General features: G+C 44.3%; 5 protein-coding genes across 6 annotated transcripts; 3 read left to right on the top strand and 2 right to left on the bottom strand.

Moving 5' to 3' along the window:
• Positions 1–523: 523 nt before the first annotated feature.
• Positions 524–2,972, top strand: LOC117146080. The gene is made up of 4 exons (XM_033312073.1): positions 524–1,267; positions 1,330–1,473; positions 1,550–2,564; positions 2,617–2,972. The coding sequence occupies exons 1-4, from the start codon at positions 735–737 to the stop codon at positions 2,740–2,742; spliced, it is 1,818 nt and encodes a 605-aa protein (XP_033167964.1). The 5' UTR covers positions 524–734; the 3' UTR covers positions 2,743–2,972.
• LOC117146516 (peptidyl-tRNA hydrolase ICT1, mitochondrial) lies at positions 2,908–3,721 on the bottom strand. The gene is made up of 2 exons (XM_033312825.1): positions 3,472–3,721; positions 2,908–3,410 (listed from the first exon to the last, which is right to left on the bottom strand). The coding sequence occupies exons 1-2, from the start codon at positions 3,631–3,633 to the stop codon at positions 2,961–2,963; spliced, it is 612 nt and encodes a 203-aa protein (XP_033168716.1). The 5' UTR covers positions 3,634–3,721; the 3' UTR covers positions 2,908–2,960.
• A 313-nt stretch (positions 3,722–4,034) lies between these two features.
• LOC117145614 (unconventional myosin ID) lies at positions 4,035–18,907 on the top strand. Of its 2 annotated transcripts, none has more exons than XM_033311369.1 (10): positions 4,035–4,138; positions 4,720–4,920; positions 12,722–13,024; positions 13,970–14,189; positions 15,646–15,871; positions 15,936–16,319; positions 16,381–16,460; positions 16,525–17,931; positions 18,022–18,179; positions 18,237–18,907. In XM_033311369.1, exons 2-10 carry the CDS (start codon positions 4,832–4,834, stop codon positions 18,403–18,405), a joined length of 3,036 nt encoding a protein of 1,011 aa, XP_033167260.1. In that variant the 5' UTR covers positions 4,035–4,138; positions 4,720–4,831; the 3' UTR covers positions 18,406–18,907. The 2 variants fall into 2 exon arrangements, with proteins under 2 accessions (XP_033167260.1, XP_033167339.1); XM_033311448.1 differs by lacking the exon at positions 4,035–4,138 and adding an exon at positions 4,172–4,278.
• An 86-nt stretch (positions 18,908–18,993) lies between these two features.
• LOC117146371 lies at positions 18,994–20,234 on the top strand. Its single transcript, XM_033312570.1, has one exon. The coding sequence runs from the start codon at positions 19,345–19,347 to the stop codon at positions 20,218–20,220; it is 876 nt and encodes a 291-aa protein (XP_033168461.1). The 5' UTR covers positions 18,994–19,344; the 3' UTR covers positions 20,221–20,234.
• Positions 20,235–20,245: 11 nt separating this feature from the next.
• Positions 20,246–21,981, bottom strand: LOC117146442 (alpha-ketoglutarate-dependent dioxygenase alkB homolog 6). The gene is made up of 2 exons (XM_033312701.1): positions 21,724–21,981; positions 20,246–21,653 (listed from the first exon to the last, which is right to left on the bottom strand). The coding sequence occupies exons 1-2, from the start codon at positions 21,751–21,753 to the stop codon at positions 20,997–20,999; spliced, it is 687 nt and encodes a 228-aa protein (XP_033168592.1). The 5' UTR covers positions 21,754–21,981; the 3' UTR covers positions 20,246–20,996.
• Positions 21,982–22,044: the final 63 nt, after the last annotated feature.

The raw sequence follows: 22,044 nt of genomic DNA, 5'->3' as shown, positions 1-22,044 counted from the left end.
TGGGTCTACTCTGCTTTCTATGATCTTTGCCAAGTTGAGAATATAACTACTTACTACTGCTTACTCTTTCATTATCGCACGATTAAAGATACCCATTTAATTGACAACAATTAATGGGTAATTATATTCTATCAGTTAGCTTGTTTAAACAGTGCTATTATTGGTAGTACCAATTGAACAGAAAATGTGTCAGATCTTTATGATATTTTAGATGAATAATGTAACACAAAAGAGTCTTTCTTTCCAAACAAAACCAAATAAAGTACTTAAAAATCCACTTTTCAAAAGAACTTAAAGAATAACTCAATTTCTTTGGAACATGCTTACTATATTTGGAAATTAAGAAATCTGATGATAGTTCCTAATATTTCAGAAGTATTCCATTTGATATTAAACTTTGCAATGGAAAATTCAAAACAGTTTGCAGGGCGGGCAGTCGAAAAAGCTCTTTCCCTCGCAGATCCTAAATATGACCAAGTGGGTAAGTCTTCCGGGTGACTGGCAGATCGGTAGGAAGCAGCACCCAGTCGAGAACCGTTATCAGTGGCGGCAATAACAAGCGAGGCTTCAATTCGCTTCCAGTGCAAAGAAGATTATTGCAGTTGCATTGCCGGGTGCGATCCGCCCAGTTGTCCACGTGTGAGTGCGGATGATTGTCGATCGCCAGATCGATTTCATACAAAGTGTGCGAGGTGTTTACCTCGAGTCCAGAAAGTCAAGACCAAAACGCAACGATGACGGGAACAGCGGCAGTGCGGCTCAGCATTACGATACCCACGAAGGCGGAGGAGGAGCGCCTGAAGAAGGCGTACGTCCAGGTGGTCAATGGAGAGGTAGCCACGCCCATGGGCACCGCCAGCAGAGCCTCGACCATTGAAAGTTTGTCGACCATTCGGATCGGGGAATACCCGGAGCTGAAGAGCCACAAAGTCTTGAATAGCCTGCCAAAGATTCAAATACAGACGTGCCACGATCAGCTGCTCGACATCCCACTGGACACGGACCAGGAGCAGGTGGTGCGCCAGATCCTGCAGAAATTTCACATACTCAATGCCGTTTGGCTGCCCAGTCTGGAGGGGAATGCCTACCACATCAGCTTCTCCATGGACTTTGACGAGCGCTACGAGAATCTCTACGAGGCGCTGCAGGAATTCGGCATCGGCGATCGGGAGGGATCTGCCGTATCCGTGGTCAGCTGCCTGGCCCACAGATCCTACGTTCACCGCGAGGAAGCGGAGGAGCAGGAGGACCAGCCCTCGAGCACAGAGTAAGTCCAATGAAAATGGAAAAGTTCAAGCTACTACATTTCACAGGATCCATCCTCTACAGACACATCAATGCCCAGAAGCAGGGTATCTGGGATCGGTTCATGAACTCGGTGCGATCCCGATTGAATGTGGCACAGATCGTAAGGGATGTGCGCCAGGATGCGGCTATCACCTTCGACTTTTGCATACTCCTCGTGTCAGCAGCGTGAGCACTTTTCGAAATCCAATATTCTGCATCAGCAAGCTGTGGGACACCTGTGATAACACCTATTTCCTTACAGTGTTCTGGCGAGCTTTGGCCTGGTGGAGAATAGCACGATTTTCCTGGCCTCCAGCATGCTCATTTCCCCGCTGATGGGTCCCATAATCGCGGCCATCTTCGGAACTGTGATCCAGGATCGATCGCTTCGCAGGCTGGGCATGCTGAACGAGCTGATTGGCATACTGACCGCTACACTGGTGGGTTTCCTCTTCGGTCTGGTTGTGTGCTCCACGGATCGCAAGTATGGCATTGGCGAGGGTCTGACGGAGGAGATGCTATCCCGCTGCGACCTGCACTCCCTGGTCGTTGGGGTATTCACGGCCATACCGTCGGGAGCGGCGGCTGCCATAGGAATCCTGGGCGGCAACATTGGCTCCCTGGTTGGCGTGGCCATATCGGCATCGCTGCTGCCACCTGCGGTTAACTCCGGTCTGCTGTGGGCGGTGGCCTGCATCTACAAGATCTTCGAGAACGACGATTCACTCTACGTGGATGTGATTAAGTCGCGTCGCTACTCGGACAACCAGGCCAAGGAATTGGCCGTGCTCGGCGGCATCAGCATGTGCCTAACTCTGTCCAACGTTCTGTGCGTCTATCTCATGGGCATCCTGGTGCTGAAGGTAAAGGAGATTGCCCCGGTGATTGGGCGAAAAAACCGACAGTTCTGGAAGCACGACATAAAGCTGGCGCGTAATGGCAAAGTGGAGACGGAGTCGGAGATACTCAACGAGCTAATAGCCAATCTGGCCACCGAGGACAAGCACGCACTGGACTCCCTCAATCGTCAGTTCCTGCGCCATCTGGACGAGTCGAACTACCAGCACACTTGGTCGCCTCTCAGCAACCGACACAGTTTCTCAATGCCACAACCGCCTGGCGCCGGCATCTCCACCATCCATCGCCTGGAGCAATTGTACGCGTCGAGAATTGGATTTAATCCACCAGCAGTAGAACGACGCCAACGGCACAGTGTAGTAAGCAGACCATCGCAACGGAGCCACGAGGTCTCCGTCCAGCTGAGTCCTCCACAGCCAGTAAGTAGCACACAGTGCTGTCCATTCCGAGTGATCATTTCGTGTATTCCAGCGTCCACGATTCGCGAGCATGCCATCACAAGTGGGAAAGGACGAGCCAGCGAGGGAAGCGGCCATCCAAGTGGCCAGCTGCAAGAGATTCACGGTAACACCAGCTCGAGTGGACGAGCAGACCTAGAATGTTGTCAAGTCCATTTGGGTTTCCACTCTCACAGATCTTTGTATAATACTTAAATAATGTAAGTGTCAATTTTGTAAAGTTAATTAGTTGTTATACTCCAACAGGGGGTATGCCCGTACAGAATCTGTGATAGTGCTAACCTGCAATGGCGTCCATAGCATAGTTAAGCGTATATGTGTAATGTGCATCTTTGTGTAACAATTTCCAATAAAAAACTACAAGTCTAATCCACTCGGTCCCTGCCGATCCGCTTTGACCTGAGCGCGACCACGTTTCAGTTGGAGGCGTTCGCGAACCGCTCGCTCCTGGCGCCTGCGCAGCTTCTCAAGCGTCTCCTCGCTGGGCGGCGCAGCTGCCACAGCTTCCTGGGAGCGTATGATGGTGCGCAGCTTCTCCAGCGCATCGGCCAGGTTCATTTGCTGGGAGCGCGTGAGATCACTCTTGATGTAGAAGTAGCCGTCTTTGGTAATCCGGTTGGCCAGCACCTTGAGCAGCTTCTGACGCGTCTGCTCGGGTATCCAGTCCGCTTGTTCCACCTTAAAGCGCACATCCACCTTGGTATTCACCGTGTTCACGTGCTGACCACCGGGTCCGGAGCTCCTGCTGTAGGTGATCTCCAGTCGGTTCATGGGAATGAAGCCGCTGAACTTGTCGCTGCCACTGGACTGGGTGGGGGATGTATATATATCAATAGATGTGATTCCTGGAGGCACTGCATCCACTTACCGGCGGAGGCGGCGTGTAGATTTGCAGTCGCGCGCCGGGATAGATCTTGTCCAGGGATAAATCGCTCTTGTAGGAGAGCTGTCGACCCAGTAGAGTGCCTGTGCCGCCGGAGGAGCTGCTCTGGCGCAGGACTCTGATGAAGGCACTCGTGATTTTATTCATTTTATGCCAAATTTCAATTAGTTTAGCTAAATTAAATGTTACGAGAACGACGGTTGTGTTCACCACAGAACAGCTGTTCGAGGTGAGTTGCGTGCAGTGTGGCCGAACTTAACTAACCGCGAGATTTCAAAACTTTCAAATCGAAAGCTTGTCTAAACTTGTAAGTAAGTGTGTTTTCTTGATGTTTATCTATTTATTATTAATCATTAAAAAAATCATTTTTAAAACAAGGGAAAACGATACTCTGTAACCTTTCCATTGTCACAAGCATAAGACAGTGTGAAAAGCGCATAAGGTAAGACTTCTGTTTGAAGTGCGCGCTAGTCAAGTTCCAAACCACTGGTGGAGTGCCAATTTAGGCAATTTTCAGCTTCGTATGGCGAACATTTTCGTATTCGAAATGTCTGACCACAGTCCCTCTGCAACTTTCTTTGAATGCGGTCGAGTGCGGTTGTGCGACGGGCGATTGTTGTTATAAATCCGCCGAAAACGAAACTGAATCCAGGTGGGCACTCAAACCGATCATCCGGACTATATTGCAGCGATCTAAGATATATATACGTATATCAAAAACTGTTAAACCAAAAACTAAATGTTTACAACGTGCGGCAAACGCGAAATTTGCGGTTTTCAGTAAACAGTGAGGTAGATAGTGGTTGCGATCGAGTTCTCATATTATTTATCTGTTCTGCCTCCGATCTTGTTCGTGTTCTTATTCTTTTTTCCTGCTCGATTCCAATTGGAAGCGTTCGATCGGTCCAGAAATCCAGAATTATTCTTTATTGATCGCTGACTGCGTGTTCGCCGAGAATTATTCGTCGTCATCAGCAGAAGCGGCCCGAATTGGCTCATAAAACATAAAAATCGCTTGGCGGCAGCCACACGGAATATATATACAATATATACATATGTATAAATTTATTTATATTTGTACGCATATATAGTTAAAATTCGAAACGAGACGCGAAAGGCGAGGCAAACAAAACAAGCAAATAAAAACGAAACAAAACAAAAGCCAAGTGAACAGCGTGTTTTTCGGGATACTCCTTTCGTTCTTACCTGAGTTTTCGACTCTCACCTTTGCAGCCGGCAATTAGCATCCCCGCCCCCCCTCTCTACGATCGCCGGAATACCGCACCCTCCGCTCGCGAGATAAAGTATAAGAAACCTAGAGAAAACGCAGGATCGAAAGGACACCATGGCTATGCAACGGGAAGCTGGAGTGCAGGACTTCGTCCTCCTCGACCAAGTGTCCATGGAGAAGTTCATGGATAACCTGAGAAAGCGGTAAGCTTGCCTTTAAATTAATTAAGAATTTCCAAAAAGAGCACCAATAGAACTTCAATTCAATATTACCTTTAATATAATTAAAGTTGTCTGCTGACCACCGTGTTTATTGATTCCTCCGGTGGCCTTGTCCTCCGCCAACTTGTCCATCTCCACTCCACTTCACAAACGACTCCCCCCGCTAACTGCACTCCTTTTGGAAAACCACTTTTCCACCAGTCGATGGTCTAGTTCAAGGCTTCTGTTTTGATCGATTGGCGAGCGGAAAAACTGGTTCTTGGCTTTTCCGCCTCGATTAAACTGGATTTGCTTATCGCCGTTTCAATTAAAGCCGACCTTATCTCCCCCATTTAACCCCCTCCCTCCGGGTTTTCGGTTCCACTCCGGAGAGCACTCAATGGACCCATTTACGTGCCCATTTGGAGTGTTAAACTCTCCTTTTTGTGGCATGACTTTCGGTTTTAAATGCATTCATTAGTGGCATTTCAATTCAATTTGGTAGTTGAATGAGAAGTGGTAATAGATTTGATGGAAAGGGAGAGGAATTCTTAAGAAATTGCATCTATTCAGATTAATTAAATATTTTTTAAGATTGGTGACGAACAACATACGTGTCATTGGAAATAACAATTTCTAAAATCTATACTATTACAAACTGCATGAATAAATATTATAAAATGATTTAGAAACAAGCTAACATGTACAATTCTTCAGCTTTCAACGAATTAATTTTGTAGTTTAAAGTAGTATTTATGAAGTAGCAGATGTATCTGTAAATCACCCAGCTACCATTATCTAAGTTAAATATTTACGAGAGTGGAACTCTTGTCACATTCCCACTCCGGGCACCAGCCGCCCAATAGCGTGTCAATATTTGTGTGGCCGGCACTGTGGTTCCAGGTGGTTACCCACATACATGACCATTATGTAAAGTTCCTTAACCCCCCCGACAACCACGCAGCCACAACCCACATATATCATTTCATTTTATTTCATTTCGGTCCGAGTGTCAACAACTTGTTGCAACCGCTTCCTTTGGACTTGGAGCACGGATGGATCCCCCATCCATTTCCATCCCGGGTCGCTGGTTTGCTGCATGGCTGGCTAACTTTCATGTGGAAACGATCGTTATCCGGAAAAGTTCTCGCCACCACATACATTTTGCCCAACTGATTAGCAGAGCTTTGCAATATTATAAAAATGCGGAGTTTTGCTTGGACATTTATGGTAATGAGTCTGCTGTTTGATATTTAAATGATTATTTTTCCAAATATTTTGCAATGCCTATAAATAAATGGTGTTACAATTCCACGGCACTGATTCATCTAATCTGTTTATGTTTATATTCACTTAATTGCTAAAAGACACTCGGACGATTCATCACAATTACGATTTGAATGATAAGACAAAAGCTTCAAATGAGTCAAATTGTTCAAATTGTTGAAGTTTCCATCGCAAAAGGAAACGCATTGGAGGAAACCCAGTTGTCTTTTAAGCTGGTTAATCACCATGGTTGATTAGTGGCTTGCATAAGACTGTAATTAAAGCGGACTTAATGCCAAAGATGCGTTAACCCACTTTGTTGGCTCACAAATCGCTTATCAAAGCATCGCCATCAAATTAAGCTGTGTAAATTGAACTAATTACATAATCACAGTCATACCTGCAATAGCAAACACGATTTTCATGTCTTACTGCACGGCATAATCGTAGCATAACTCAAATCAATTTGCTGTTTGTTAATAAATATTTAACAGGAAAGCCGGAAAACTGCAAACCAAACGAGTTGAGAAACTCGCCTCCTCAACAAATTGAGGGTCAAAAACGCGCCAAAAACGGGAGGAAAACGCACACGTAATTGGAAAATGTGCGATGAAAACGTGAAAGAAATAAAACTCACTTTCATTTGGCATCAATCAAATGGGGAAATGAATGCATTTCGCTACAAATATGTACCTTACTAGTTTGCCACATGACATCACATGTGTACTCATTGTTTGGCAGCTTGAAAATTCTATATTTTATTAAAACAATATTAAATATATCTCTGCATGCTTCGTGACTCACGCTGTGTATCTTGCAGATACGCGAGTCAACAGCAATAAGAAAACTGAAATAAAAATGCCATGGCGTAGCCAAAATACGAACCGGTTGATGGCGTCAGTTTGGCCGAAAGAGACTCACCCACAAAATAGAGGAGTGTGTGTGTGTGTGTACTTTTTTATGAAGAAAACTTGTTTCTTTTTGCCCCCAAAACGAACCCATCTGGGACTCCACGATCCCCCAAAAAGAAACAGATGAGTTCTCTGTTTGCCGCAATCCAAGTTCGCAGCATTTGGAGCAAGTTGATCTTTTTTACGACTGTCATTAAGTCGAGTGTCCTCATGGGAGGGCCAAGTGGCCCATAAAATGCCTGATCGATTGCCCTCTGACCCTTATTGGCAGCCAATGCATAACTTGCAATAGAACTCAAGTGCCCCATTTCGTGTCTACTTAGCTGATAAGTTTTGTTTTCATTTTCGACAATTGTTTACGCATTTATTTTGGCCTATATACATATGTATTTCAAAGGGAACTAGCATCTAAAGCACTCGTATTTTCCATGAACTGCTTTCGGTGTGGAGAATATTCACTGGGGTCGTTGAATTTGGAGCATTATTTTTGGATTTTATTAAGTGATTTGTTTGACAACGAAAAAATTTAAAATTCAAAATTATATATAAATGTGACGAGGTGAAGAAGGCGATTAAACATAGGTATAAATATTTTATAGCAAAAATGCTATATGTACATTTTTACAACGCATACACATAACAATTATAATAAAGTGTTGAGAATATATATTTATGGAATCCTTGATAGATTGTACAACACTCCATCGCTATCAGTGTTAAAAGCGATAAGCGTGGCACACCCACTTAAGCAAATTTCCTGAGACTTCGAAGTGGGTCTTCCCCATCAGGCACTTTATGAAATCGAAGGAACAAACTATAAGCAGTTTCAGCCAGCAAACTGATGATTCATAGACCCCACGATATCCACTTTCAATGCAAACAACAAACTGCATTTCATTTTCATTTAAATGCTACTCACTTTGTGCTCCTACCGATTTTATTTGATTTCATTTTATTGCGATTTTGGCTTGGTCAAGGCTTAGATTTTAGTATTCCACAGGCGACAATAAAGTGCATGCACTGAGGGAAATACTTTCCGCTTGCAAAGTTAAGTGCTTTTTTATGGGCAAATAAAAATCGCAAACCGAAGCGTATAAAACTGCAAATAATGCCTTCTAAAAAAGCTGCCTTGTTTTTCAATGATTTTCGAGTTTCGTGCAGCACTTGACTTGGTCTTATCGTCTAGCCCAAAATTGATACTGCATATCTATTAGGTTTGAAATAAAAACCCCAATTTTTCAGTTTTCCAGCTAGTAAAAGTGATAACATACCATGTACTGGATTCTTGGGCCAAAGTAGTGATAAGATTGCAAACTTCCAGCAAAGTTTGTCGCCATAAATATAGCATATAGTTCGATAGCCATGGGCAATACTTACTGGCAAGGTGATAAGCGAACTCTTGGTTACGCAATTGTTGCACGGAGACCTTCCATTGGATTAGGTTACCATTTATGTGAGTGCCAATTGTATATTGAATATTTATTTATACAAACGCAGCTGATAGCCGTGCGATATTCCCACTGCCTTCGTTTTTGTGGAAAAATATTAAAGAAGCCGTGAGACGTAAACAATTTATAGTTGTTGTTTTTTGTAGGGGAAGAAAGCTATTAAAGTGTGTAGGGAGCAGCTCTTCTGGGATTTCCGATTGCAATCGAAGTTTGTCTGTTTATTTGTGCAGGAGCATGGAGCAGTGCGTCCAGTTCAAAGCGGGCCTTTCATCTGGTAAACACTCTCAGATATTTTTCACCTTGCGTTGAGGGCATTCCAGCGATAAGAGGGAGGCTATCTATGGAAGCCCTTCATTTTGCCAAGATAAGCACTTTATGATACCGGAACGGAAATCAAATCATTTAGCCAGCATAACCACAGCGATTTGATGGCCGCTTTTCTGCCGGTGTTTTTCTCCTTGCCATGTCATAAACTTGGCTAATGTGCGAATTCTCGGAAGAAAGGCATTAAGCTTGTGGAAGAAATGAAAGGGAGAACGAACGACCTGAGAATCCCGTCTAGACGACGCCTTAGTATTCCCGCTCCGGTTTGTTTATCCAAAGCCAGGCAATGTTTGTCATTGGCATTGCAATAACTTCTATGCCCATCGAGAGTTGGAGCAGTTGGAAAATGCAGTGGCATCTGCACTTCGTTTACACAAATCTTTAGCGGCCTGCATGCCGCCAACCAGACTTTTCCCGAGACTTTTCCGCTCCTGTTAATTGATTGGCCTGGGTGTAAATTGAAGTTAATTCTTTGGCGCGGTCCAGATGCAATTGTTTGCATTGCGCAAATTGAGGGGAAAATAATACAGAAAAACGAATTTCCTTTGGGAAAAACGAGAAGCGACGATGAAAAGAGTCTGTAGAATATTATGCAGATGGTCAGTAGACAACGGAGCAAAGGAAAATGATTTCCATAATGAGATGGAAACGCTTTTCTGCGCCGATCTGCTGCGATTCCCATGAATTGGCAGACGTTCAAGAAATTCGCAAGGGACTTGACCCATCAGTGCATTGCACGATTCTTCAGCGAATCTTTGCCATTAATCTCAATGTTTTCCATCAGCTTTTAGTCTGCGGTGCTGGGAACAGAATCATCTAAACGTATATCTTTATTTTCTTTATGTTTATATATTGTTTGATAGCATAACAAACATATTTTACTATATACATATATCAACCATTTCCATTGCTTATTATCTTCTTGTTACTTTATAGTTTCAGTCAATAAATCGCACAAATTCAATTAGATAACAGCGAAAACAAACCCCTATTGGGGTAAATAAAAGCATTGACCCACTAAAAGCCATGTTTGTTGACCAACTGATGACGTCAGCTAAGAGCAAACATTTTCCGAACGCATGTTCCTCGGTTTTGGCCATGAAAAGTGCACTCTATTAACTTATTGATTTTCCGTCTGGTTTGGGATTGCGATTTTTCAGCAGTAGTAGTAAGTGATTCATCGCGAGGCGTTGCAAATTATTAATGGCTATATGCAAATCGCACTTCGAATAGCCGCTTATTGAGTCATGATGTTAGCGTTCAATTTGTTAACTTCTACAATTTGTTATTAAATAATAGTATTAGATGCCAATGCCATGTGCTCAGATGAGTCAATAAAACTAGTTGAATTTTCGTTGTATTCAGGAATTTCGCGTATACGAACGTCGATATATTTGTTTTCTTACTTCAGTTATTTCTTGGGCTCTTTATCTCGATTACGTCATTTGACTCGGAATAAAGAAAGACACTCACAGTTAAAGTGAATAAGTTTGTGAATTGCGCGAGCGAATATGAATATGAAAATGTGCGAAGCCAGCAGTATGAATTTAATTTATGAATGTTATTTTCTTTTTTTTTTGCTTGGGGAATCCGAAAGAGAGCCCAAAATCGTCTGTTGGCAGTTGAGCAAACAAAAAACATGTGAAGTATTTGGTAATTTTTGGAGGGCTAGTTCCCAGCAGCAGCAGATAATTTTATTATATATTATTATATATATTTAATGTCCATATGTGTGACAAATGGGGTGCAGCGAATTCTGAAGTGATAAGAGAGTTTGAGTCAGAATTTTGGGCTAGATAAGACATTTGGTATATGAGGTTCCTTATGACAAATATCTATCATTTTAAAAGTTATTTTTAAAATAAGCGCACATACTTTCAATAATAAAATTTATAGTAAAATACATGCTGTTAATCTAGTAACTAAGCATTATTATTGTTTCTTTTCAATGCTCATTGAACTTGTAGTAGCATTTCATGACTAGTTTATACATATATTCGTTTATTAGTTTCTTTTTCTATACCGACCAATGACCCCGATTATTCAAACTGAAACCAAATTGAAATTTTTGCTACCATCGAGCTAGCTCTTTCTGTCCATTGAGTCTTGACAATTACACTAAACCTGGCCAACAATTTCTATAGCCCCATTAGGCCCTCCTCCGCAAAAGGCGAGTGTGCTGCTCGTCATGCGGGCCAAAACCAATTTTTGACATGATGTCAATCATACGCCCCGTGGTCGAAACCCCCCGACCCTTCCCAGTGGCGAAGGTGCACATGGTGACACCATATGGTTGTTGTGAGAGAGGGGGAGTAGAAATCATACAAATCTGTGGCGGATTGGGTTTCCTTTGCCCCTAAGAGGCTTGTCATTTGCTGCCTGCCCTTTTGTACTTGCCATAATATGTGATGGCCCCAAAAATGAAGCTAAAAAGCGCGCTAAACGGCGTCTTGGACTTTCTTGGCCATTCTGGTGCTGGAGTTCAGATGGCCATTTGTCACTCGTCGCACTCGTTTTGACCCAGAAGTCGAAATGCGTTGAAAGAGGGCAAGAGGAGGCAAGTGGAAGTAGTCGGCACACAAAACGAAACAGAAAGCTGGAAAGCCAGCGCAGTCGGTCTATAAATAAGCACTGAAAAGTTAAGTAAAAACATGTGTTCGAGGAAAAAATGGGCACCAAACCAGCAACCAGCAGCCAAAACATAAATACAAACAAATGCGCGTATTAAGTGTATTGTTTTAATCGTTTTCATTCCCTCAATTCGGGCTAACGAAAACTGTTGGCTATTTGGTTTGGGCTTAGTTTTCGAGTTGGTCTTTGGCTTTAAACAATTTCACCGTTTCTTTGTCTGCTAATTTGCTGCTTTATTTTCATTTACATTTTTGGCTTTTTGTTTTTCTGGTTTTGGGAGGAAAATAACACTTTTTCTAGCCGTTTGTAAAACCCACTTGTTGCATAGTTTGGTTTTTTTTCTGGGGCTGGACTTTTGGTTATGTGGCTCATCTGGGTTAATTTGCAGTCGCTGATGGTGTAACTCTTACTTTCGGAACACTTTGGGTAATTTTCTGGGAACACGTAATGCGTAATTTGCATTCAACTTGCCTTATTGTTTTTCAATTCCACTCAAATGCAGTGAAAACTGAACAGTTCTTAAACTAGAAAATCACTCTATCATGTTTAAATTTTCAACTCAATTTAAATCTTAATACTTGTAAAGAGGCAAAGTTCATTAAAAAGTAAAAAAAAAGGTATATTTGGCCAAATCTTAGTTTCCAGCTTACAACAATAATCCAGTCGATAGTTTCAAGTACTCGCAATCGCTTCAGATAAGATAGCCTATGTCTTGGAAAAGACTTATTAGAACTCTTATCAACTGAAGATTTAGTTCAGAATAATATATACATTATATACTAGTCGCCAAGTGAAATATTTGAGATTCTCATGCTCTCCTTCTTGAATGCTCTCCATTGTCTATCGATCGAAAGTGACCCACTTAGCGAACCAAAAATGCATTTTATGAACAAAACAAACTTTTATAGGCCCAATCTTTTGGCGCCTCACAAATCGAGTGCAGAATAAATGCATCCACATGCCAGTCAATCAAAAAGTGGGAAAAGAGATCAACGATTTGATTTTATCGATCATGTGGAGCAGGTATATCACATGCACCCGCGTGTTGAATGTTGAAAAAGCAATTTTCGAATTGAAAGCTACAGGCGCCAACGACGGGTGGTGGCTCCCCACCTGTCACTCCCACTCACTCGAAATATATTTCGTAATCTGGGGGAAATACTTTTCCAAACACTGCAGCGAACTGCCGAACTAATGAGCGACCGTCCATTACTCTTCCTACAGATTCCAAAACGGATCCATCTACACATACATCGGCGAGGTGTGCGTCTCGATGAATCCGTACAGACAGATGAACATCTACGGTCCGGAGACCATTCGCAAGTACAAGGGTCGGGAGCTCTTCGAGAATGCCCCACATTTGTTCGCCATCGCCGATTCCGCCTACAGGGTGCTCAAGCAGCGCCAGCAGGACACCTGCATCCTGATTTCCGGTGAGTCCGGTGCGGGCAAAACGGAGGCCTCCAAGATCATCATGAAGTACATTGCGGCGGTGACTAATGCCCAGGGTCAGAACGAAATCGAGAGGTAAGTGGATGGATTCCCAATAAATACTCCTAATTATTGTTAAATGATAGTTGAGCTATGAAAATCCTTGATTAAGTTTAAGCAAGTAACTGCCATTCTGTTTTAATTAGCCATTGTCTTGGGGAAATCAAGTTAATAGCACCAAATAGCAGTTAATGCAAATATATTAAACTAGCTCAAAGGTACCCAAGCCGTTTGCTCTGTTTACATAGTAAATTAGTTAATCAATTTGGCCACATATTTGCATAGGTTGATGGAACGCTTGCGGCCTTATCACAATACTGTGAACCAGACAATGGGAACCTCGAACCGACCTATATAACCACATGTACATCATAGGTCCCAGAGAAAATCGCCCATTGTTTCGCATGCAAATGCGCAATGGAATTCTCATTGAGGGAAGATTTTCAGACGCCGGTGCCAGGTGGCAGTGGCTAATGAAGCATTTCCCAGATGGGTCATAATCGCTCGCATGGTCATCGCGTGACCCATGACCCCGGATGACATCAGTCGTCTGTGGACTTGCAGCTTAAGTTGCCAAATTAATTGCCCCACTAATTGCAAACCACTTTGTCCAAAGGAACTTTTTATCACTTGGGTGTAGTTTAAGGTGCTCCATAAAAGCGCTGAAAATTCCATGGCCAAGCCCCCGGAACACAATGGTCCTCTAAATTGCCAATTTTTAGTGCCACGAATGAAATGGGAAACGACATTTACCATAGTTTCGGGGATTAGGGTGAGTGGCATTTTCCAAATTGCTTGGCCACCGAGGGGAGAAGAATTTACGAAGCAATAATAGCGTATTTATTGTGTTGATTTCGTTTCTTAATTATGTCGATTTGATTTTAATGAGGGTTGTCTTTATAGTTTTGCTGGCATGGAAATTAATTAAAATTTTATAAGTCCATTAAACTAAATATATAATAATATATATTCATTTTCCAGAGTCAAGAACGTTCTGATCCAGAGCAATGCGATCCTGGAGACCTTTGGCAACGCCAAGACGAACCGCAACGACAACTCCAGTCGCTTTGGAAAGTACATGGACATCGAGTTCGACTACAAGGCGGATCCCGTGGGTGGCATCATCACCAACTATCTGCTCGAGAAGTCGCGCGTGGTGCAGCAGCAGCCGGGCGAGCGGAACTTCCATAGTTTCTACCAGGTGAGTGGCATTCGGTTGGATCGGTCCGAACTAGTCGTGTGTGGCATTAAGTGTACGCGATTATTTACCAAGTGAGTCAGCGTGACGCGTGCCAGGTGACGAAAGGTGTTCCAGCTCATGGGTTGGGTGCCAGGCAGTGGGGCGTCCATTACCTGGGGGTGTCAGGTTGTTGTGGCCGTGATGAAGTTGCTCTTTTGTTTTTTTTTGGGTGGTTAGACAGTTATTGTCGCTATCTTTTTGTGGGTGCGGGTTTTCGTTGTAAACAATTGTGAGCATTTAAATTGAGTGTTGAGACAGTTTTATGAGGGGAATACACATACGTTGTGTGCGGCCTAGTATTAATATAACTTTATTACTTTCAAGTCGTATGACTAAGTTTTGTGGCAACAAATAAACGCTGCTCATGATGCCCTTTATTTTATAGAAATATTTAAATAAATGTAAATATAATGACACATGCCTAAGTAATTTATGTATAATCATTATTGCACATTCCTCTGCCAATTATCTTAAAGCCTAAAACTGTTAATTAATTTAATTAAATTCGCTACCCGCTGTAGATCTGTTCTACATTGCTCACTTCTTCTTAGGTATCCAGAATTGGATGATATCACTCGCAAAATGATAACATAGGCGTAGTCAAGACTCAACCAATAAACTAGAAAAAAGTATCACGTCACGACTCAATCGCTTATTCATCACTCAATGCGTTAACCATATAATATATAAAACCTATTTATCTGGTATATTTAACCTGCTGAGGTGATAATTGATCGCTATTTCCGATGCATATCCATTTGAGCAATTTGAAGCACTTTTAGCACATTTATCATCTGGAAACACTTAATCAAGTCAAATACTTCATCTGGCTTTTGTTTGAGTTCGAACTTTTTTGTTTATTTGTTAGAAAGTGCAAGTTGTTTATTTTTGAAGTGAGTCAAAATAAATATATGCCCGTATTATGGAATGCTTGCTTTGGGAATGGGTCTACAACTCGTCTGCATCGGTCATAAATTCCCAACTTGGCCAATATATAATTTATGACTAGCCAGGCTATCTTGAAATAAACAATGCTCAATTAACACACACACCTGCAAAAACGGCGATAGGCATGCATGTAGATTTTTATTGATTACCAAGTTTACGGGTTTCCCCAACGTCAAAGATCTTGAAAATATCTTACTCAGCTGATATGATATCAATTCGCCTAACTGGCAAAAATAGAAATGTAGTTAACTTTATATTAAAAGATACAACTTGTTAAAGTTTGAAAGGCAACTGCCAAATGCTCGACCGGAAACGGAAGTTTAATTACACTTAGCACGTCTGCTAATTGTCTGGCGTGCTAAATTCTTGGGGCATGGACTGACGTTCATGTTGCACTGACCAAGTTGGGTTAATTTAAAATAGTTGCAATCGCCTAATTAATACCCCCAACCAATTCATCCATTTATAGCTGCTGCGTGGAGCCAACGACAACGAGCTGCGGCAATATGAACTGCAAAAGGAAACGGGCAAGTACCACTACTTGAACCAGGGCAGCATGGACATACTGACGGAGAAGTCCGACTACAAGGGCACCTGCAACGCCTTTAAGACCCTGGGCTTCACCACGGATGAGGTGCAGACCATTTGGCGCACAATTGCCGCTGTCTTGCATCTGGGAAATGTGGAGTTCCAAAGTGAGTTGTTAAATATTCAAATCTTAAGTAGTTTTTTCCTACATTTCCTTTTTCCGCATTGCAGCCATTGAGGATGAGCTGGTGATCAGCAACAAGCAACACCTGAAATCCGCGGCCAAGCTGCTTCAGGTCACCGAATCCGAGCTGTCCACGGCACTGACCAAACGGGTCATTGCGGCCGGTGGAAATGTGATGCAGAAGGATCACAACGCCACGCAGGCGGAGTACGGAAAGGATGCTCTGGCCAAGGCCATCTACGACCGTCTCTTCACCTGGATCATCTCCCGCATCAACAGGGCAATCCTATTCCGCGGCAGCAAGACGCAGGCGCGATTCAACTCGGTCATCGGAGTGCTGGACATTTACGGCTTCGAGATCTTCGACAGCAACAGCTTTGAGCAGTTCTGCATCAACTATTGCAACGAGAAATTGCAGCAGTTATTCATAGGTAATGATGCCTGATTCTTTAATTAGCGATATATCGTAATGATCCGTGTTATTTCCCAAAGAACTGGTGCTCAAACAGGAGCAAGAGGAGTACCAGCGTGAGGGCATTGAATGGACCAATATTGAATACTTCAACAACAAGGTTAGTTTGGGACTCAATCGATGAATGAGAAAGCGCAAGTTATCTAAATCTCCTTCAATTCCAGATCATTTGCGATCTCGTTGAGCAGCCGCACAAGGGCATCATTGCCATCATGGACGAGGCCTGCCTCAGCGTGGGCAAGGTGACGGACGACACACTTCTGGGGGCCATGGACAAGAACCTGAGCAAGCATCCGCACTACACCAGTCGCCAGCTGAAGCCCACGGACAAGGAGCTGAAGCATCGCGAGGATTTCCGTATCACCCACTACGCCGGCGATGTGATCTACAACATCAATGGATTCATCGAGAAGAACAAGGATACGCTGTATCAGGACTTTAAGCGCCTGCTGCACAACTCCAAGGATGCTAACCTGAGCGAGATGTGGCCCGAGGGAGCACAGGATATCAAGAAAACCACCAAGAGACCATTGACAGCCGGCACCTTGTTCCAGAGATCGATGGCTGATCTGGTGGTTACTCTGCTCAAGAAGGAACCCTTCTATGTGCGCTGCATCAAACCCAATGACCTAAAGAGCTCCACAGTTTTCGATGAGGAGCGTGTGGAGCACCAGGTGCGATACCTTGGCCTACTGGAGAACTTACGCGTTCGTCGAGCCGGATTCGTTCATCGCCAACGCTATGATAAGTTCCTGCTCCGCTACAAGATGATCTCGCAGTACACTTGGCCCAATTTCCGTGCGGGAAGCGATCGCGATGGTGTCCGTGTGCTGATCGAGGAGAAGAAGTTCGCCCAGGACGTTAAGTACGGACACACAAAGATCTTTATACGCTCGCCACGCACCCTGTTTGCTCTGGAGCATCAGAGGAACGAGATGATCCCACACATTGTGACGCTGCTGCAAAAGCGAGTGCGTGGATGGATTGTGAGAAGAAACTTTAAGAAGATGAAGGCGGCCATTATGATCATGCGCGCCTATAGGGCCTACAAGCTGCGTAGCTACGTCCAGGAGCTGGCCAACCGCTTCCGGAAAGCCAAGCAGATGCGCGACTACGGCAAGAGCATCCAGTGGCCACAGCCGCCGCTCGCCGGGCGCAAGGTGGAGGCTAAGCTGCACCGTATGTTCGATTTCTGGCGAGCCAACATGATCCTGCACAAATATCCTCGCAGTGAGTGGCCGCAGTTACGCCTGCAGATTATCGCCGCCACTGCGCTGGCCGGAAGACGACCCTATTGGGGTCAAGCCCGCCGCTGGGTGGGTGATTATCTGGCCAACGTGCAGGAAAACAGCGGATATGAGGCCTACAGCGCGAGCATAAAGAACATAAGGAACCACCTCGCCGACGGCGAGACCTTCCAGCAAGTGCTCTTCTCCTCATTCGTCAAGAAGTTCAACCATTGCAACAAACAGGCTAATCGCGCCTTCATCGTTTCTGATTCGACTATCTACAAACTGGACGGTATCAAGAATAAATTTAAGGACATGAAACGAAACATTAAAATTAGGGAGGTTAGTAGAATTGGGTTTCAAATAATACAATTAAAAGATATCCAAATCTATACATTTAATATTAATTCCCTATCTTGACTTCGCTTACAGTTGACGTCCATTAGCGTCTCACCCGGCCGGGATCAACTGATCGTCTTCCACTCGCCGAAAAACTTGGATTTGGTGTTTTCCCTGCATAGCGAGTACACGCCCCTCAAGGAAGATCGCATTGGCGAAGTGGTGGGCATTGTCTGCAAGAAATACCATGAGTAAGTGGAACCCCCATTTAGTAAGTTCACCAGATATTAATATCAATTCCGTTCCAGCCTCACCGGAACCGAGTTGCGTGTGAATGTGAGCACCAATATTGCCTGCCGCCTGCACGGCAGGGCACGCATCATTACTGTGGAGGCAGCGTCCAATGTGGAGGTGCCCAACTTCCGTCCTAAAGAGGGCAACATCATCTTCGAGGTGCCGGCGGCGTACTGCGTTTAGGCGGAGTCAACTCCGTCCAACTGTATTGTAAATTATGAAACCTAGTTTTAAGAATGGCCTCGACAGCCCCCTTTTCTACTTGTGACCCAAGTGTCCCACCAAGGACATGACGACTCTGTGTATACCGTGCCTTCCGCTTTGTAGTTTTTAATACGTCATTCTATTTAGTCCTATCTGTTTTTCTGTTTCTGTGTCCTTGTTTGATCGACAACATGATTGTAATTTTGTACATTTTTCTATTACGTATGCGTTAAGGCGATATTTATTTAACATCCATGTGAGAGGACCATCACCTCCGCCGGTTGAGCTGGCCGACGAAAATAACGAAAAGTATTAAATGTACTTTGTGCATTTCTTCAAATATGATTCACAGCACACAAGAAACCATTTGTAACGATCAGTAAAATGTTTGTACTTAAAGCGAAAGATCACAAACATGTGTGCCATTTGCAAATATTATTGAAATAATATAAAAAATAAAAGATGTAAACTCTGTACTTGAGAAAGCTGGTTAATGAGTATTTTTTGATATCAATATGTTGAAGAGAAGTTACCTTAACAAATAAGCTTAATATCCTATCCCAACCTTGATCTGAATTGAACCCATTCAAAATTTCGGTCATTTCGTCATGAGTTCCCCCAAAATGTGCGTTCGGCATTTGAGTATCTGCATCTGTGAATCTTTTTCAAATGCTGCTTCAAATCCAAACGTAAAATCCGTACGCATTCGTATGCGAATGCGATCAAAATGTATTGGCAGAGACCGAAATAAAGTGCACATGGCTCGCCGCCGATTGATAAAAGATAAAAATAAAGAGATCGGCCTCTCTTTATGCGGAATGTGCGCTCGCATTCGCCTGTAAATTCTCGAAGGGAACGCGTGCAATTCGGAGCATCGAAGCACCCAAGGTGATTACATAAAACCAGAAAACCAGAACCATGCAGAAGGCCATCAAGAAGGAGCTCAGCTTCTCGCTGGACACGCTGGAGCGTTATAGAGCCAAGTACGGACGCAGTGCATCGCTGGACACAAACGGCACAACAATTGCACACACAGACGGCGAGCCGGCTGCTCCTGCGCCGCCACCGCCTTCGATCTTCACAAAGTCTTTGTCGCCACCAAAGATGACCAAGCTGCAGGAGCTGCAGCAGAAGAAGGAGGCCTATTTAAGGGCCAAGGAGCACGAGCGGGAAATGGAGCAGCTGCAGCGCACAGAGAGAAGGTCCATCATAAATAGTTCGGATACGCCCAAACCCAAGACAGGCAGTCCACCGAGCACTTCGCCGACTCCCAATGCAAGTTCCTCGTCAACCGCTGCCGTGGCCACCAAATCCTCCAGTCCAGCTGGCTACACCAACTGGTCGAATCACCATGCCACACTCTGCTCCCAGTCGTGGGTGGCCATCTCCGAGCTCATGTACTTCTGCGACAAGTATGAGTTCACCACGCTCAGTACTCGCGATCTGAGGACGCACCAGGAGATCGTGGCCGAGGTGAGGGCTCTGCTGTCCGGCAAGGCGCCCTTCGATCAGCGCACCCGCTTCCCGGGTAACATTCACGATCCGGAGAACCTGTGGGTTTGCATCGGTCGCTGTGCCAGCGTGGAGTACCATCTGCAGCGCATCATCAGCATCTTTCGCAAACCTCTCAATCAATTGACACCGGACAAACAGCGAACGGTGCGTCAGAACTTCCACCTGGCGGTCAGCGAACTGCGACTGGACATCTCGGCGAGGATTAGCGAGGTGCGGCTGTACGATCGCCTGGTCTTTGAGCGCGAGTTCCGGCTGGAGTGGCAGGATGAGGAGGCCTAGTGGATAAAAGGGTTTAAAGGATGAGTTAGGTGGACAATAACGTTTATTGGCAATTCTTCGCTCTTTTTTGCGGTGCGCGGTGGAAAAAACGGTTACAAAAATACACTTGGACACTGGAGGCCGGAGCATGGAGCACACGAATATGGTAACCAGTGTGCTGGCTGCTCCATTCAACATACATATAAGTGGTATCTCGTCAACTGATCATCATTATGATTTCTTTGGCTGCAATTGATTTGCTTATAAGTTAACGTAAGGAACATTTTGAATCAGAAACATCTTGCATAAATTCTGTATAGATTACACAAAGCATTAGAACCATCATAATCAAGATCAGTTGTCGCACATGCCCATATACAAAGTTAACCACATATTTCACAAATCTAGGCCATGGATTGCCTCCATCAAATGCTCGCACAACTAAATCTAAAGGCCGCCGGCGGTCAGGTGGAATCTGAGGATACAGCTCGAGCCTGTCCGCCGATTAAGCCAACTTATTGCTCCGTAATACGTAATACAAACATTTATATATATGTACACAATGCTAGCGGTATAAATAAAGCACTTTTGTGTGGGCCAACATGGATTTGCTTGCGAACAAGTGTGCTGCTAGTGCAGAGTGCTTAAACATCTAGCGGAAGATTCAGGTTGCAGATTATCATAGTTCTTTCTGGATCCCAGGGATCTCTTCAGTGGGTTCGTTTAACGTGCAGCTAGTCAACATCTGTGTAATCTGTAATCTCTAATGCCAAACAACATCTAATGGCGAAATGAACCTAGCAGAACTTGAGCTTCATCTTGCTGGTCTTGGGCACGTTGCGGATGGTGAGGGAGATGCGTGGGGATCGGCGTACTAGGTGATCGCCGATCTTGTAGGTGTTCTCGCACAGATCGTAGTTGCAGATGCGATCGCAGAGCACATCCTCGCTGGTCTCCGAGATGGCGTGCAAATAGTCGCTGTACAGCGTGTCCTTGAGGATGAGCAGGCTGCGCGGTTCCAGGAGCAGCTTGAAGAGCACTTCACGGGTCGTCTGATCTCCAGCTTCTGCTTCAGTGGTGGTGTCCTCACGTTTAGCGAACTCCAGCACGGTGTGAGCACCCGTCGAAATGGTGGAGATGATGGGATGGAACAGTGGTCCATCTGTGTGCGGCAGAATTCCCTGACCCGGCAGATACTCGTTGACCAAAACGTGATTGGCGTTCTGCGACTCGAACACCCCCAGATTGTTGACCTTGTCTACATAGGTCTGCAGCCACTCTGGAATCTCCTCGGCAATCATTCCGTTGGGATGCGGCACACCGCCGTAGTTGACCAGCCGGCGGTTCAGCAGCTGTGTCCATCGAGGCTTCGGAGTGCGCTCGATGTGGCTCAGGATGCGCTGCTCCTCCTCGGAAGTGATGAAGTTCGGAATGTACATGACAGTCGGTGGGCACTGGAAAGGATAAGCAAGGATAACAAGGACTTGGACAAGGACTCGCCACACTTAGGTGTAATTAGCTTGCCTTGCGCACTTCAAAGCCCGTGAAATCCATGACTTGGCCTACGCTTATCTATCGGAATGCTACTCTAATGCTAATTCTACTTTAATTGCAAATCAATACTTTTGTTGGGCTTTGAATTCTGCATCAGCTGTTCGGAAAAACAAGGGTGCCCGTATATTCACTGACTTATGGAGTAAATGTAACTTTAGCTTTTAAGCTTTGAACGATTGTATTTTAATTAAGAAAATACATTATTTGAGGATTAGTATTTAAAAAATAATTTATTTTTAATGAAACAGCTTTCAATCGTTTAAATGTCGTTGCCATCATGTAAATCTATCG

The sequence above is a fragment of the Drosophila mauritiana genome, chromosome 2L (genome assembly GCF_004382145.1).
Source record: "Drosophila mauritiana strain mau12 chromosome 2L, ASM438214v1, whole genome shotgun sequence".
Taxonomy (NCBI): domain Eukaryota; kingdom Metazoa; phylum Arthropoda; class Insecta; order Diptera; family Drosophilidae; genus Drosophila; species Drosophila mauritiana.
Note: the sequence above shows the minus strand (reverse complement) of the source record. Positions and strands in the feature narration are given on the sequence as shown.

What these genes read in the sequence shown, in the direction of transcription:
- LOC117146080 (XM_033312073.1), top strand. Translation starts at nt 735, where the DNA reads ATGACGGGAACAGCGGCAGTGCGGCTCAGCATTACGATACCCACGAAG. An exon ending in GACCAGCCCTCGAGCACAGA is followed by an intron (nt 1,268 to 1,329) that starts GTAAGTCCAATG and finishes CATCCTCTACAG; the next exon opens with ACACATCAATGCCCAGAAGC. An exon ending in AGCTGAGTCCTCCACAGCCA is followed by an intron (nt 2,565 to 2,616) that starts GTAAGTAGCACA and finishes CGTGTATTCCAG; the next exon opens with CGTCCACGATTCGCGAGCAT.
- LOC117146516 (XM_033312825.1), bottom strand. Translation starts at nt 3,633, where the DNA reads ATGAATAAAATCACGAGTGCCTTCATCAGAGTCCTGCGCCAGAGCAGC. An exon ending in TCTACACGCCGCCTCCGCCG is followed by an intron (nt 3,411 to 3,471) that starts GTAAGTGGATGC and finishes TCCCCCACCCAG; the next exon opens with TCCAGTGGCAGCGACAAGTT.
- LOC117145614 (XM_033311369.1), top strand. Translation starts at nt 4,832, where the DNA reads ATGGCTATGCAACGGGAAGCTGGAGTGCAGGACTTCGTCCTCCTCGAC. An exon ending in GGTCAGAACGAAATCGAGAG is followed by an intron (nt 13,025 to 13,969) that starts GTAAGTGGATGG and finishes TTCATTTTCCAG; the next exon opens with AGTCAAGAACGTTCTGATCC. An exon ending in ACTTCCATAGTTTCTACCAG is followed by an intron (nt 14,190 to 15,645) that starts GTGAGTGGCATT and finishes ATCCATTTATAG; the next exon opens with CTGCTGCGTGGAGCCAACGA.
- LOC117146371 (XM_033312570.1), top strand. Translation starts at nt 19,345, where the DNA reads ATGCAGAAGGCCATCAAGAAGGAGCTCAGCTTCTCGCTGGACACGCTG.
- LOC117146442 (XM_033312701.1), bottom strand. Translation starts at nt 21,753, where the DNA reads ATGGATTTCACGGGCTTTGAAGTGCGCAAG. An exon ending in CGGGCTTTGAAGTGCGCAAG is followed by an intron (nt 21,654 to 21,723) that starts GCAAGCTAATTA and finishes TATCCTTTCCAG; the next exon opens with TGCCCACCGACTGTCATGTA.